The sequence below is a fragment of the Lissotriton helveticus genome, chromosome 8 (genome assembly GCF_964261635.1).
Source record: "Lissotriton helveticus chromosome 8, aLisHel1.1, whole genome shotgun sequence".
NCBI lineage: Eukaryota > Metazoa > Chordata > Amphibia > Caudata > Salamandridae > Lissotriton > Lissotriton helveticus.
The window spans coordinates 1487108348-1487125030 of record NC_136069.1 but is presented as its reverse complement, the minus strand read 5'-3'; the positions used below and the strand labels follow the sequence as shown (position 1 = coordinate 1487125030).

The window sequence follows — 16683 nt, the reverse complement described above, 5'->3', positions numbered from 1 at the left end:
ACCCTTAAAACAGAAGGAAGAACTAAACTTTACCAAATATAAGTATTGGCAAAAATTTGTGAAATACATGAATGAGATAGGCAAACCAGTCAACTACATAAAGAAATACTATTTAGTTATTTTCTGTTTATTATTTTCACCAAATTGTCAAACTGACATAATCGAAATAAGAAAAATTAGCCTGGGGTGGCAATATCCAGATGACACACTTTCTCATATTCTCCCTAGCTGTGATATTTTGTCACCCTTTTGGGTTACATTGTTTTTGCTGTAAGCCGTTTGACCAAGCAAAGAATTACAGAAAGCCTACCTTCACTCATTGTACGGCTTAAGCTTTAAGAAGTGCCCAATATGCAAAGGAAATAGATTTTTGCTGCTGTATTGTGTGCTCGGATACAAATTTTGATAAGCTGTTGATCAAAAGTCTGCCCTTTTGAAGGTTGAAAAATAAAACTCCAGGTGATTGGACTGCAAAGTAGGAAACCTAGGTTTGGTTCCTTCTTAAGTTCTGGGCAATATTGTTTTGGCTGATGTGCTGGTGGCTTGACAATGGAGTGACAACCCCTCATGAAGCAGATAAGAGAATAATAAGAAAATAAAAATGATTACCAGGCTTTCAGACAGGTTTAGACCGCTTGTTGGCTCACAATGGCTCATGTGCTGGGTTGGTGAACTATGGGTTGGTGGGGTAGGAGTATGGAGGACTTCCATACTTAAGATTTCCATTGCATTTAACCTGCAAAACTGTATAGCTTATTTTATGCTTTTTGAATCCCTCACTCCACTTAGTTTTCCACCATTCACAAAATGACTTTCCTTATCTGTTGACCCTTGTTAGACCTGACAGCCTTAGGGTCATCTTTCTCCCAACGTTTTGCCTTCCTCCTCCTAACCTGTGCTAAAGTGCTTGTGATCTCTCCCCTAAACATGGTAATATTGGCTCATCCCCAATTGGAATATTAAATGTATAAGTCCCTAGTAAAGTATACTACATGTGCCCAGAGCCTGTAACTCAAATGCTACTTGTTGTCCTGCAGTACGTATTGTGCCAACCACTTCAAAACCATCTAACCATGGCACAGCCCTGCCATTGCAGAGCCTATGTGTACCATTTACACTGCTATTTCGACCAGGCAGGATAAATCTCTTGCCAGGCCCAAACCTTCCCTTTTTATACATGTAAGTCACCCCTAAGCTAGGCCCTGGACAACCTATAGGGAAAACATTCCTACCCATTTTCATTTGTAAAGTCCTTTCTGGAATTGTTCATTGTACCACCAATGATGTTTTCCTCATTTGAAAATATATTAAATGGGCTCTAACAAAAGTGTTTATGAGAAAACAGTTGCTGTGAAGAAAATCCCTCTCAGTCAATTTTGTATTTATTCGAATAGCATTTCTTACCCTTTTTTGCAATAGAGTTTTCTACATAAATCTGCACTCCAAAAGTATACACCTAATTTGCATTTTTTCTGTTACTTTTTCCCTGCTATTGATTTAGGGCCATATGTATCAAGGACAAATGGGTTCGCTAACGCAGAAATTCGCAGAATTTCAGCATTTGCGAACTCATTTTCACAAAATGGTATGTATGAAAGAATTTGGGTGCAAAATAAGGAATCGCAAAATTTGCCATTCCTTATTTTGCGATTGCATTTAAGGAATGGCAAATTTTGCGATTCCTTTAATGCAATGTATCAAGCAAAAAAGAAATTCCAAAATGCCCTTAAGGAATCGCAAATTACCACCAACTTCTAGTTGGTGGTAAGTTGCGATTTCCTTGAAAAATGCACATTTCAGCATTTTTCAAAGTGCCATGTGACGCACAGGCCATGTATGTGCACCACATGTGCACCCATACTTATTTCAGGAGTGCAACAGGGTGTCCTTTGGACACCCCTGCACCCTTAAAATTATTCTCAATTTGCGATAGAAATGAATGGGAAAGTATTCCTTAATTGCGAATTCGCAATTTGCGAATTCGCAATTAAGGAATATCAAGAAATCGCTAAAAAATTGCATTTTTCTTGATACATACCATTTTGCGATTCTGAAATAGCGATTTCTTAAAAATCGCTATTACAGAATCGCAAAATGGTTCCTTGATACATACGGCCCATAGTCTCTTCGAAAGAATGTCATTAATTTTGTTAAATTACTTGCCAGAAGACACAAATTAGGGCTTTATAAATTAATTTCTTTAATTCTAGATCTTTTGTTAAAAAATCCCTTGTAGGCACTCTTACCAAATATTAACTTTGATTTTCCCAAGAATCCAAGGGTCTACTGGGTTGCCCAATTTTTTGTTAGTACTTTTAGAAAGTTGGCATTTTTTGCTTTAGTCGTTTGGTGCCTGTTGCCTGTGTCTGGTACACATTTGGCGAGGGTGACAGCTGGACTTTGTGTATTCCCCCTAGACAGCCACACACAATGGTAGCTTAGGTGTAACTTGATGGGCCATTGTGGCAGGATGGGAGGGAGGAGCCGGTCCCAGCCTCACACACACATGAATATCTTGTGTCCTGGCCCCACACAAAGGGCTGCATGCACCCCGTAGTGAGACTCGAGCCAGGGCAGAAAGGGAGGACCTCTGTCCAATTCAAATGCCCGTCTTTGAAGTCTCTCTCACTTCAAAGGTACAACTGGGTATAAGTACTGGGCCTCTTACAGCACTACTTCAGTACACTTCTGGACCTGTGAAGACTCTGCAAGAAGGAAGGACTGCTGTGCTGCTCTGCTACCGTGCTGGAATTCTGCCTTGCTGTGCTGCCCTACTGCCTGCTGTTCCACTGCTTGGGTGAGAAGGACTGGACCTGCATCACTTGAACCCAGAGTGACTCCAAGGGCTAACTGGCTGGCCTCCTGATCTGAGGTCTCAGCGACATACAAGATTTCTAACCACTCTACCATCTGTGAGTCTGCCCTACCAGTGGTCCCACCACAGTCCCAGACTCTTGGAAGTGGGCCTAGGTGTTTGCTCCATCAGAACCCATGCATCTTCTGTCGAATTGATGCATCACCACTGTTGCATGCATCAGAACTGATGCTCCTGTTGGGTGGATCAGAAGCCGCACATAGACCCAGTTGTGTGGATCAGAAGTGTTGCATCACCTGTGCTGCATGGATCGGACACAATGCATTGTCTTCAGAACCACCACTGCGCTCCGCTGTTCCAGGCGCAAGGTCCTTGTATTCCCGACGACGGCAACCTTGATGATGAACCTCTGCATCACAGCACCCCACTCATCACAACCGACATATTGTCGCTGCTGCGCCAATTAGGACCAATGCGCTGCTACAATGTGGATAGGACCAGCACATCGTCTCGTCTGAACTCCACATCCTTGACATCGAAGCAACAATGATTAAGGTACTTTTGTTCAGCGGGACTCATGGGGTCTCTGCATAAGGCACCCGCTCTATCGCGGTCGGCCTGAACTTTTGACTTTTTCCTGGTCCGGCGCAACCAGATAACCAAAGTAAATTCTTATTCATCTAAGCGCTATTTTACAGTTTATTCTTTAAAACTTCATAACTTAAGTTCTACTAATTGGATTTTTTGTTGGTTTGGTCTTGTTTTATTATTACATAAAATTCTATTTTCCTAACCTTGTGAGGTGTTTTCACTGTTTTACTGTTTGAAGTGTTGCACAAATACTTTACGCATTGCTTCTAAATTAAGCCTTAATGCTCTGTGCCAAACTACCAGGAGGTGAGCATGTGTTAATTTAGGTTTGCCTGCTTCTTACCTTAACTAAGATTGTGGTTTCTGCTTGACTATTGCTCATACCCCAGTCGACCTACAACCCAATTTGGAACAAGCCTATAATTCAAATGTCCTCAAAAGCACTCTTTAACAAAACAGAAGGAGAGAAAGAGAACTTAAGTGAGTATGATGAGCTTAGTAGGATAGAACTACAGGAATTAAACAGGTCCAAGGAAAAAGATTAGTTGACAGCAAAAATGAATCTGGGAAAGATTTTTTACCATTTCGCGGAGATTTGCGTAACACGATTATGCAAATTCCGCCCACCCCTAGTAAGAGCTGCAGAGGGCATGTGTCTGCTGATAAATATAGGGTAAGATGTGTTACATGAAAGAGGCTTACAAGAGGAAAGATGTACTCTGAGGGAGAAAACTTGATCTGAAGCCGTGAGATGTGCCTTCAGAACGGAAGAGATCTCCAGAAGGTATGGACATTTACAGGGAATTTGAGGTGCCCTACAAGACATATTTGTATGCCAATATGTGCTCTGGAATAGATTTTTCAAAGGTGATACTGTCATGGGAAAGAGATCAGCAGGATTTGAAAATGCACTAGGAGAGCGAGACACAGGGTTAGATGTGTCTCAGAATCAAGACTTGCAGAAGTGATATACTAGAGCAGGGATACTCAACATAGGGCCCCGGGGCTGCATGAAGCCCTGCTGACCAATAATTGTGGCCTCCTGGTGTCCAGAAGCTCTGGGCTGCTCTTCACATGACAGTTCAGGAACATTCAGAAAGCTATGAAACTGACATAAATAAAGGTTTTCTGGTTTCACATTTTGCAATTTAGCCACCAGATGAGTATCTCTTTCCCTCTCATGTTTTACATTAAAAGTTACTGCTTTGACTTTAATAGAGCATTGGTGGCAGCAAAAGTCACAAGGCTCGGTTTGTTGTCCACACCATGCATCTGCTTCACGTCCCCCTACGCCCATCTATCATTTCCCAACTCTCGCCCTGCTGGCATAGCTGCAGCCCTTGGACATGCCACAGACAGTACTTTGTGGTCCCCGGAGAAATGTTTGTGAGTACCCATGTACTAGCAGCATCAGCAGAAACAAAGTTCTGCAAAGAATAGAGCTATTAGTACTGAGAGGTGGGTATAAACCAAGTAGTAAACACAGACTTGATTTAGTATTTTTGAGGCCACTTATATGATAACATATACCCAATGGTGCATGTAAAAGGATATTTACCTGCAGTCTTGTGCATCTATATGGTAATGGAACTCTTCTGTGACCTGTAGTGTCATTATAATAATACACGGAGGTACATTATCCTACATAGAAAGATTTTTATATAGTGCTGACACAACAGTTAAGGTCTGAATTAGAATTGTGCTGACTAGTTCTCCATTGCAACCATGATTAATATCTTGTCTGCCTTATTACAAGTGATTTAATAGACTCAGTATCCGTCTTGTTTGTGACAGAGTACCCATACACCAAAATGTAAATTAGGCCCTTAGTAATAGATTACTTCTTTAAATCTTTATTTATTTAGTGAGCTTTATATAGCTGACGATAAGCACTGTTAATATAGCTGACGAAGCACATTGGTCACTTCAGAGATATGGAGTGAAAATGTATTAAAAAAGAGGTTATGAACCAACCTGATGCAATGGAAGGTTCTATACCCAAGCACTTACCAGCCACTCCAGATGGTACTAGTCAATGATGCCTACATAGTCAGTGGTTTCCTTAATACTTTCAGCTCCCAACCAAAGGTTGTATTTAATTCTAGAGAATCTAAAAAAATATAACGGTACCTTGTCTGCTCTGGTCTGGTCTATATACATAAGGGCCTATGACAAGTTTATGGCCAGATCTAGAGTTTGGTAAATGCATTTGTCAGGGTGGTGGAGAACATTACGTCCGCCACCCTGACAGACTACCACCTGCCAAATTTAGAGATTATCGCTAGCCCAGTTGTGATCTCTGTACCTTGACAGGTACTACTGTTATGGGTGTTTCTGTCAAGGTACAAAATGTTTGGTGGGTGGAAGCCGTCGGTTTTCATGGCCATTCACCAAAGTATAACTTTTCATTTTTCAAAAACAAACTCTGAATGTACTGAAGAAGAAACAGTGACCTGCAAATCTAGGGAGTTTTCTCTTTGTATGGATTCATTATTTGTTTTTTGCTCTTCCACACCACCAGCTTTTAACCTGGCCTATACAGCCTGAATAAAAGGACATTACGCCATCCACCATATACAGAATGGGTAGTGTAATGCCCTCCCCCTCAATGACCACTACTCTGTCAGAGGAAGCTTTCTGTTAACGGAGCCAACATGGGCTCCATTGATGGAGAGCTGACAATCCTCCCGACACTAAACAGATGGGTAGACATTCATATTGGTAAACTGGCAACTCCATTGCATTTGTGATGGAGTGCCCTGCCCATTGAACTCTAAATCACCCCTATGTCTTGAACCCTCTATACTGGGCCTTTACCATGCTGATGTGCTAGCAAAACAAGCAGAAAAATAATTCCCCTATGCTGAGTAAAATGTCAGATTGCATTTTGCTTCACACATGTGAAGCCTAACCAATAGGTCCCCAGAGAGTCATGTAGAAGCTTGTTTCTCTCAATCCAATAATGAAAATGAGCATCATTAATCATGTATATGCCTCTGTAATAAGTTCACTTGGTAGTTTAAATGGCATCCATTCTAAACAATGTCTTCTTACTGTGACTTTGCTGTTACATGGGTGGGACGAGCATTTCTTTAATATACTACATTGTGACTGTGGTTTAATATGCTTGGTTGGTGCTTATAAAATAAAAGTAACACCAGCACCTACCCTTAGTGCACCACTGTTTCTTCTGAACTCATCAACTGAATTGAATGAGGTTTTTAAAGCCTGATATAAAACCCCTTTCTAAATGTCCTTTTATGGGGAAGAACTTTGCAACACATTAGGTGGTTATAGGGGTCTAAAAAAACGTTAGTAAGTATAAACAGAGTAGTATATTTCCTGCTAGATAAGATTTCACATTCAGCCACAAATCCTGATTCTGACAAAATTGGAGTTTGTCCATAAATGGGAATTCCAAGACATACAATAATTACTGCACCTTGCACAGTGTTTGAAGTGGGCGGGATCTGGAGGGCATGACGTGCCCATACTTAAAGAAAATAGTTCCCCTTCTTTTTGTGAAAAGACAACCAACCCGGGACGGTTCATTCCGAGAGTTGAAATGCTTAAGCTGAAGTGGAGGACATGGAGTCTCCTGTGCTGTGAAACTGAGGGTAGGGCAAACAGCTAAACAAGCGTTCTTGCTAGGGTGCCTGCTTGCCTGAAAAAAATGTAAATGTGCGCAAATTTTCAATCTGCAAATTTAATGGGTGCCTGAAAGCGGTATTGGCTTTAATTAATGGGTTCACGTACAGCTTCCTGATGACACAGATTTATCTTTTTGAGAGATATTGCTAGATAGTTACCAGATTTGCTGTGAAGTGAGTTGTTTTAAGTATAGTTCGTTTTCTATAAAAGTTGCACTGTGTGCAGTCTTGGTATTACAAAAATCTATATTTTGGACTTTTATTATAGTTAACATTTTTGCGTATTTTGTAGCAGCCTATTTTATACTGTGTGTAATCTAAGTTTAAAATAATGACTTACGTATTCACAGTGCTTTCTGTCACAGATTGAGACCTCATAGCACTAAACAAACACAAGTCACTATTCTCGACTGCACCAACTAGGATTTAGTTGTGTTGCTCTCTGGTTGCACACACAGACTTCTGCAGTGCATTAACTAAATAACAAAAAGAGGTTTCATAATGTACAATAGTGAATTTTCCGCTGATTAACTTAACTTGCATTTATTTGTCATTTAAGCTGTGCGTTATTTTATATGTAGTTACCTGAAGTTGAACGTCTGAAAAAAGTTAAGAATATTATTTTTTTAGCCATGCATTTTACCCCACACTCACTCACTCCTCCCCCATTGTGTGGAACATCACAGTTCCCATACTTTTTTTAATGCACTTCAACCGCTGATCCTGTGGGTTTTTCCATACTATATTTGCACGGAGTATAATCTGGTGGCATTCTTGTGGAGGGGGAAACATTGCTAATATTCTTAGTTCTGGATTTCAGATTGGTGAGAAAACATGAAATATTTCAATGTTATACCCATTTGGTGGTGCAAAACCCTGTAAACACAGCAAACCACAGTTTTGTTTTTTAAAGAGTGATGTATAATTGCACTAAATTACCGGCCTGGCTAAAATAGGGCACAAATGTTTAGGGTAACACAGAAGTACAATGGCCATGTCTTAAGATACAGTCTATGAAGTCGAAAGCTGATCATAGATAAGCAATGGGCCTAACAAATCAGAAAGATTGGTTTAGGTGGAGGAATTTATTAATGTCAAATGGTCTAACCATACGTGGGGTGAGCATTTACAAATATCAGATTTGTCCAGGTGGAGCTACAGGACGTATTGATTTGGATCCCAAAACATTTTTGATTGGCGCTATTTCATGTCCTTGGTGGTAAGTAAAACAAGTGCTTGGTTGGATACACCTTTGACCATTGTATCACGAAAGCAGGTTTCTGAGGGTGGTAATGTACGATAATTCCATGCATATTTTTGTGAAATTTTGTTGTAGTGTTGATGTGTTCTGTTGTTTTTGTGATGCATTATTGTAATATGATGTTTTTGTGTTATTCTCTGGTTGTTATGCTGTGTTTTGATTTTTATTATAGTGTGTGATCTGTTATGTTTAAATTGTGTTGCGATGGTGTTTCGTATTATGTTATTTTCTCATGTTCTGTTGTATACTTTTCAGATGTCAACAAACACTGCTACTTTTCCAGCCAGACGCAGCACTTGTGTCCGTCATGCCTGTTTTCTTGAGTTTCATCATTAATGGCTTCTTCATCTATCATCTTGGCTGAAGAAACACTTAACTGAACCAGGTTCCTCCACTCCGCCTCTGATCGTTGGGTGTTCATCACAAATCTATCCTTAACAATCACCTGTCAACAGTTTCAAGCACACCCCTGTTTCTTGCCCCTTCTGCTTCTCTATCTGCAGATATGTTCACGTGCACTTCCTAATATCGCTTGTCGCCAGTGCAAAGCTTGGTTTAATTAAGTAGAGAGCAATGACCACGGAAAGCATCTTGAAGGTAGGTTTATTGCTTGCTCCTCGACCACCATCTTGTCCCAACTGTCTGGTCTTGCAACGTACCATCTTGATCAGAGACAACCATTCCATATAAGACTGCCCCCCACACCCTACAGAGACAGATGCCACTACTGTCCCCTGACTAGCAATCATTGGCCACTGTCTAAGGTGCTAAAATACTGTTGTTCCAGATTTTCAACTATTCAAGACACCAATCAGTCCAAATCTGTGGCAGAGACTCATCTTAAATTAACTATTTCAAGACTCACTGATCATCTCAAACATCCCAATAGCTCTTGTCATTCTAACGCACACCTTAATTCTTCGTCATTGACATTTGGCCTTGGCATCTTTCAAGTCTCTTCTGTATCCATCATAAAGCTGTTGGGCTAAGGATACTGCTACATTAACACACAAAAGGTGATGGGAGGCTGTTTCCAATAAGTCTAACCACTGGCAATAGCTGAGTGTAGCACTCCCACCCATGATTCTTTTGGTCACCATGCCACCTCAGTTTGAACCCAGCCATATGTATATCAATCTCGAACCTGCTCCTCATGGGAACAGTCCAGCCTGAACTGCCAGGCCAGGTCCTCCCTGAATCGGAATACAAACAACCCAGGACTGATTTTGCCCTAGTTATGGGCTCATAAACCGGGTACAGCTTGGTTCCAGTGACACTTGAGCATGGGACCCACGTCTGGGCATACCCATGTCACTTAGGGAGGTATATGAAACATGCATAAGGTGATGGGAGGCTGGATGCAATAAGTCCAACCACTGGCAATAGCTTGGGGTAGAACTCCAGCCCATTGTTCTTTTGCTCACCATACCACCTCAGTTTGAACTTGTGCCTCATGGGAACAGCCTCAACCGAACTGCCACGCCTGCAAGCAGCTGTGCAACATCTAAAAAAAGAAAAAAGAAATAAAGGACCTGCAGAAGCACATGGCCCATGGAGGGACACTGGCCTACAGATAGTGGTAGTTAGTCCATGGTAGGGACAAACACTGAAGCCACAGGAGGAAGCAGGATGCGCTGACCTATAAGATGCAAGGAAACAAGAGTGAAATAGAAGCTAACCAATGGTAAGTTATAGTGACTATTGGGTGGCCGATTTTAAGCTTCTATTTGCAGTTCATAAAATACTTTGCTGACAGTGCATGCGCTGTCTCGAAAAAACCTAAACAATGACCCCAAATTCATTAGAGAAAACTCCCAGGGTATGGGGGCCATTAGTATCAGGGTTTACAAAAATGATTCCCAGCTTTGAGAGTTGGTTTCTGTAAAACAAATAAGTTTGCTGAGAGGCCATATGAAACATGGCTCCGCTCTTCTGAAAGCACAGTGATTTCCACTAGGCTGGCAAAGATCTCTAAACATGGAAGGCAGTAAGCCACCATTGCCACCTTGGTGGATGGGGGCACACCTCAAAATATACATGAGGCTTATAGTTTTAATTCTATCAATACAAGTTTTCAACATGGTGTACAGTACGGTAATCTCGATCTCTCCAGACTGGACAAAGAAATATAAATTTATATAGTTATTACTGTGGAGCAGCCACGGTCGCTGCAGGTAAGAGCGGTGAGGCAGTGGTGCCGGTTGAGGAGGATTTCGAGAGACGACCACAAAGGAAAATTAAATAAATAATTTTCCCTCGTGGTCATCTCCCGAAATCCCCCACCGCCCCAGCGCTGTTACCTGCAGCAGCCGCGGCTGCTGTGGAGAAGTCTGTAACACGTGGTATCCAATATTCTGGAAGAAGATTCAATGTGTATCTCAGATTTGTAAGTTCAAGATCAGGAATTGACAATTAAAACGTACATGGATTTCTGCCTATTGTTGACTATCTGCCACGAGATGATCTTGGGCCTCTGTTTTACTGGCAAAGCAAATCCAGATCCTTTGCTTTTAGGTTTATCAACCAGGTTCTTATAGTACTTATAACACAGGGAAATAGGTGTTACCAGATTGTCAAAGATTTCGCAGTGGTTGTCCCCATTATGAATCTCCGACCATATTAGCAATTCAGTCCTCTCAACTGGTTCTGTTGGTGCAACCTGAAAGTATGTCCACCCCCAGGTCATGCTGTACCAATTCTGTGTTTGAGGAAAAAATTGCATTGGTTCTGCCTCTGTGCTGCCTGGATCCTGTGCCATACAGAAGCATCGACTACACTTGCCTGTGCCATTTCCATGTTTGTAGGGGCAGCTTGCAGTGCTGCTACTGCCTGAAAAGTCACATTCAGTGTTTGTATGTCGGAGTGATGGAAAATAGCATTTTTCGCGACACAACTACTCTTTAACTACTGACATGCTATTCCAGTAGTATTTAATGTTTACCCATCTATATTTTAGCAAATGTAATCTCTGGGCGGGAAAACCCAAGGCAGATGGAAACAGACTTTGGGGGCCCCTAGAAGGGCCACGTTCATATGCTGCCTCCGTTAAGAGGTCTGGCAGGCACCGTCGGTTCCCCCCTCCAAACATGCATGCCCCATGTGGAAGGCAGCAGATGGTGCCTGCCACACGCGGCATGGATGTTTTAAAAGTGTCTTTTTTCTATTGCGGCTTGTGCTGCAGCCCGCAGCACAAGCCAAAATAGAAAATATACACTTTCTGACCGCCATGAAGGCGGTCGCATCATTATCATGGGAGCTGGACCACAGACGCCTTGTCGGGTAGTCCCTTTCCGCTACGTTGTCCTGACCGACATCGTAATAAGTCCCTGTGTCTTTAATGATGTGCGCCACTGGGATGCATTACCCTGCTACACCACAATCTTCTCCCTCTTCCATATTTGCAAGAAACTTCAACGAATGTGAATATGATTAATTTGCTCCATTTTGCAAAACCTTTGAGACTGAAACCATGTAAACTAAAATGTGTTAATATTTAAAGAGGCACATTTTTGGCAATATTGGCCCACATACATCAAAGTAAAAACCGGTCGCAAACGGGCAGATTTCCAGAATCTGCCAATTTGCGACCAGTATTTTTGCATTTGGGATGCATCATCCCAAATGCAAAAATCGCAATTTAAGTAATCTCTAAATTGCGATTACTTAAACTGCGATTGCATTAAGGAATCTCAAATTGAGATTCCTTAAATGCAATGCATTAAAGTAAAGAAATTAGCGATTTCGCTAATAGGGGGAGCAAATTAAACAAAGTTGAACTTCATGGTAATTTGCAAAAACTTTGAAAGATGCTCTAAAGTGCATTTTTCAAAGTTCCATTTTACACACACACATGCCCTTGGGGCATGTGTGTGTGCAAGATGTACTCATATGCAGATTTCAGGGGTGCAACAGGGTGTCCTTTTGACACCCTGGCACCCTTGAGATTGCATTTTCAGTTTGCGAATCTCTAATTGAGAATCGCAAACTGAGAATGTCTTCCCATTCATTCCTATGGACCTTTAGGCCCATAGGAATGAATGGGGAGGTATTCCTTAATTGCGACTCACAATTTGCGAGTCACAATTAAGGAATGTTTAGAAATCGCTATTTTTTAAGCGATTTCTACATGCATAGCCTTTTGCTATTCCTTATTAGTGAATCCTTATTTTTCGCTAATAAGGAATCGCAAATGGCATTGTTGATGCATGTGCCAGAATTGTTTATTGATATTGGAAACAGAATCACATTTCACAACAATGGCAGTGCAGAAACAGAAAATTTGCATTGTTTGTGTTTGAATAATTATTGTTATATTTTGTTGTAACAAAGATTTATGTTAGGAAAGAAAAAGATGTCCAAATGTGGAAATATTCCCCTTTCAAGGCAAAAGGGGAACTTTGGTGATTCCTTTTCTAAACAAAAATGATTGCCACATACACATTAAAGCATTGTGATAAACATTACTTTCCAATAATGGTTGCCGGTTCGCAAACAGATGGCTTCAAAGGCAATTAGTTTCACGAGCCATGGTGTGCATATTCTTGTTGTGAAATTGAATTGACGTGTTACTCCCACTTAGCAAAACAAAAGGCAAGCAGAAAAGAGCTTAACAATCATTTCGCTTTCGCTGATGAAATGAAAGACAAACACAGTGCGCACGAAATAGCAATTATGTGTGTTTAGAGAGCAAAGTCCTTCCTAAGGAATATTTTCATGAACCTTTTCAGACATTTTCCAATGAAGCAGAATGCTGATCTTACTGAAAAGTCATAGATTAAAGTGAAAGCTGCACTTACCATGGTCAGGGTGAAGGGATGCTGTTCTAATGCAGAAACTCCTGGGCAGTGCAGAATAATATACTGCCAGAAACACCCACACAAACAGGAAAGAGAACGAAATATTGTGTAAGTGCATAATCGGCATTCTAGCACCAGCCAATACATTAAATATTCATCCTTTAAATAAAAATACGCATATTTGTCTCTAGCAGCTTTTAATTAGCAAAAAAACATTAGTGCCGGGGCCTCCTCGGAAGACAGCTTGCACCAGCCCATTTCTCCCATTAGCAGCACCTAAAACAGAACCAACTATTAACCATGAAAGTGGGGAGATGATGTGGCATAATGACCAGAGCTGCCGACTTCAGAGCTAGGGAACCAGGTTCAAATCTTGGTGCCTGCTCATCATCATGTGATTCTGGGCAAATCACTTAATCTGCCTACCATAAAGGGGTGTGTTCAAAGCGCCAGTGTTAATGATTAAGTGCTGGTGCTGAGCACCGGAAACCACCGGCTCAAATTAAGCACTGGTCCTTGGCAGGCCACTGCTATTACTATGTTGGCATTATTTTCTATGTACAGATAAATACAATGGTAAATTAATCTCTGCTAGTTACAGCATACAACATATACTAATTTCACCTTAATTTTTCCAAAAATTCCAAAATATATATGAATAAATACAGATGAAATTAGCAAAAAATAAATATAGATAATTACAGACAGAAATGTCAAAAAAATGAATACCATAAAATCGGGAGCCCTATTCATAACAGACAAGCTACTTACCTTTGGCAACACTCTTTCCAGTGCATGCCCTATCTAAGCTCAGATTCCTCTCCTTTAGACTATTCCCAGGTGCCAGGCTACATCCAGAGATTTGTTCGGCAGTGCTCCGTGAACTCTGGTAGTTGAAGCTATAGATGTCAGCTGTAACTTCATACCACCCCAGAAGTCATGGATCAGAGCCGCATATAGACATCAGCCCTGGGCGCTGACAACAGTTTCTTAATCTTTCTCCTTCTGTGCCATCAGATACAGAGCACTTCAAACAAATTGCAGGTGACAGGATGCCAAAATCTATGTTGGAAACTTATTATGATGATCATGAGTCCATTTCACAGAACTGGAAGGAGGAAGGGAACTGAGGAACCTGGGTTTAGATTGAGTAAACCACAGAAAGAATGTTACCAACTTTAAGTAACTTGTTTTTCTGAAGGATATTTTTAATCACAAATGCCGCACCTTTCAAATAGATACTGCTGCAGTAGCTCAAAATGATGGAGTGTGTCAGGAGAGGACTCCGGTTATGCAGTCTTGCAGTACCGAACAGGTAAAAAGGCCTTCCCATCAGACCTGTCAAGGCAATGTTTCCTGAACACGCGCACCAGCGCCCACACCAAAACCTGGCAGATGCTCAAAGCAGATCCATACCCCCATTTCCCAATACTACAATTGTAGATTATCCACCTGGATAGAGTTCTTGTTTGCACCGCCTTGCCTTTCGTGATCACAATAAACCCAGATGATCAATACAATGGTCTCTTGTATGGTAGATGATGAGGGGTGGGATTTATATAACACGCAGCTACTCCGAGGAGTGTCCTGGCACTGAAGCATGGGTAGAGGTGATTAACTTTGGGAAATAAGCCAAGTTTTCAAATTCATCTTCTTTTTGAACTGTTTTTCAGATTCAATTAGACGAAGATCAGGGGGAAGTTTGTTCCAGACCGAGGGGCTAAAGTAGAAAAAGGATTGTCCACCTCCTCTAGAATGGCAGATTTTGGGTACCATAGCAAGAGCCCCTTGAGAGGAACGCAGCTTCCTACGTGGAAGATACGTATGTAGCCTGAACGAAAGGTAGCTGGGGCTGGTGTGGTGCAAAGCTCTGTGGATAAGAGTACCGGAGTTTTAAATAGGGTGCATTTTCTCACCGGAAGCCAATGTAAGGATTGGAGATATGAAGAGATCTGAGCTCCAAGCAGAAGCTTGAGAAGGAGGCAAGCAGCTGCATTTTGTACCACCTGTAGCTTGTTTACTTGGTAATCATGGAACAGAATATATAATGTATTTGCATAGTCCAGTCCGGTCATGATGAGTGCTGTAATAACTGTTTGTCCAGCTGGAAGGTAGAGAAGGTACAGTAACTTTTTTGCAGTGTGTAACAGGCCAAAGAAGGTCCCAGCTACGGCGTTAACTTGATCTGAAAATCACAACTGATTATCACACTTCACTCCAAGGTTTTTGACCACCTCAGATTGCAGGCCTAGCGGAGGGGCACTATCTGGCCAGAGTTTGACAGTTCCCCAAAGAAGTGCGGCTGAAGCAGAGTACCTTGGTCTTATCCGCATTGCACTTTAACTGATTGATGCACATCCAGTGTAAGACATCAGCTAGACAAGGTTTTATTGAATCCAATGTAATAGCTTCTCCTTTTTAGGTCTCGTGACATAAGCAGCGCATGCGCTGCTCTCGTCATACGAGGCTTCTTGGAATCGATACGATTCCAGAAGCCTCGTCCTAGCTCTGCCTTCAGCTTTGATTCGTGCACGTCGTTTGGCATCACAAATTATGCCGAAAGCAGTGCAATGATTGTATGCAAGGCATGTCAATCGCTGCTTGTTGCAATCCTGTCTCCTTTTAGCCACGCCCGTGGGATTGTATCTCTTACTTGCGGCGTGACACAGTAGATATATAATCAGCTTGCCGCACTTTTTTTTGTAAGCTTGTTAAGTCACTTTCTCCTTGCCAGGTATGTTCTCTCTTTCACTGTAGCATTGTTTTCCCTGTGTATAAATTTTGTTACACAATTACTCAATGTGTCCCTCTCCCACTGTTTTGTAACTTAATCGCCCTCGTTCCAACCAACACTTGTTCTGAAGTAGGGAGAACACTTTTCATGGATTACATGCCTTTAGAAATATGTCGCATGGATGCACACCACAGAGTGTATGATACTGTTCGCATAGTTATGCTTTTTGATGATGCTGTTAAACTAATATGAATATATACCGGCTCATACCTCACTTTTTTGTTTCTAGACGCTATAAATAACAGGTCTTGTAAGTCCAGAATGCGAGAAAATCAAAGGAATAAGCAAGTCCATGTTGTTGGGCAGTATGATTATATTTGCTTATTGTACCCAATGAGAAATTGAGGTGGAACAGAAATGAGAGACTATAGTCACTTGTTGCCTGCTCTGCAGTTTCGGTGTCTGTTGGGGAAGCCCTGAGTCTTTCTGCTGCCTGCACTCGGGGATCATGGCCTGCTTTTCGGAGCAGCATGTGGTTTTTTTTCTTCTTCTAGATTTCCTAATTCCTTTTGGAATGACTTCTAGATGAGTTGTTTTTGAATGAGGCTCTGCTTTCAGTTTCAGGACTGGTATTCGCTGCTCTTGTGGTGCCCTCACCTCCTGCTGTCTTTGGGTGTAGGATGTAAGCAGGTCGAAGAGTCAGACCTCGAGCATTCAAGCATTGGTTTCTGTCAGCCCCTGGGGCCTGCGGTGCTCACGGGTGCAGCATTTAGCTCCGGGGATGCAGTAGAGGGACGCGTTACATTTTTTAAAATTAAATATTATTTTGCTTCTCT

At 41.6% G+C, this 16683-nt stretch overlaps 1 protein-coding gene across 7 annotated transcripts in view; it reads right to left on the bottom strand.

The window, feature by feature from the left end:
* NOX4 (NADPH oxidase 4) overlaps window positions 1-16683 on the bottom strand; it is an 840225-nt gene that overhangs the window by 371124 nt on the left and 452418 nt on the right. For all 7 annotated transcript variants that reach the window (XM_078658423.1, XM_078658420.1, XM_078658421.1 and 4 more), the window contains one exon: window positions 13114-13176. In XM_078658423.1, coding sequence (XP_078514549.1) covers window positions 13114-13176 — 63 coding nt within the window. The remainder of the gene's footprint in view (window positions 1-13113; window positions 13177-16683) is intronic.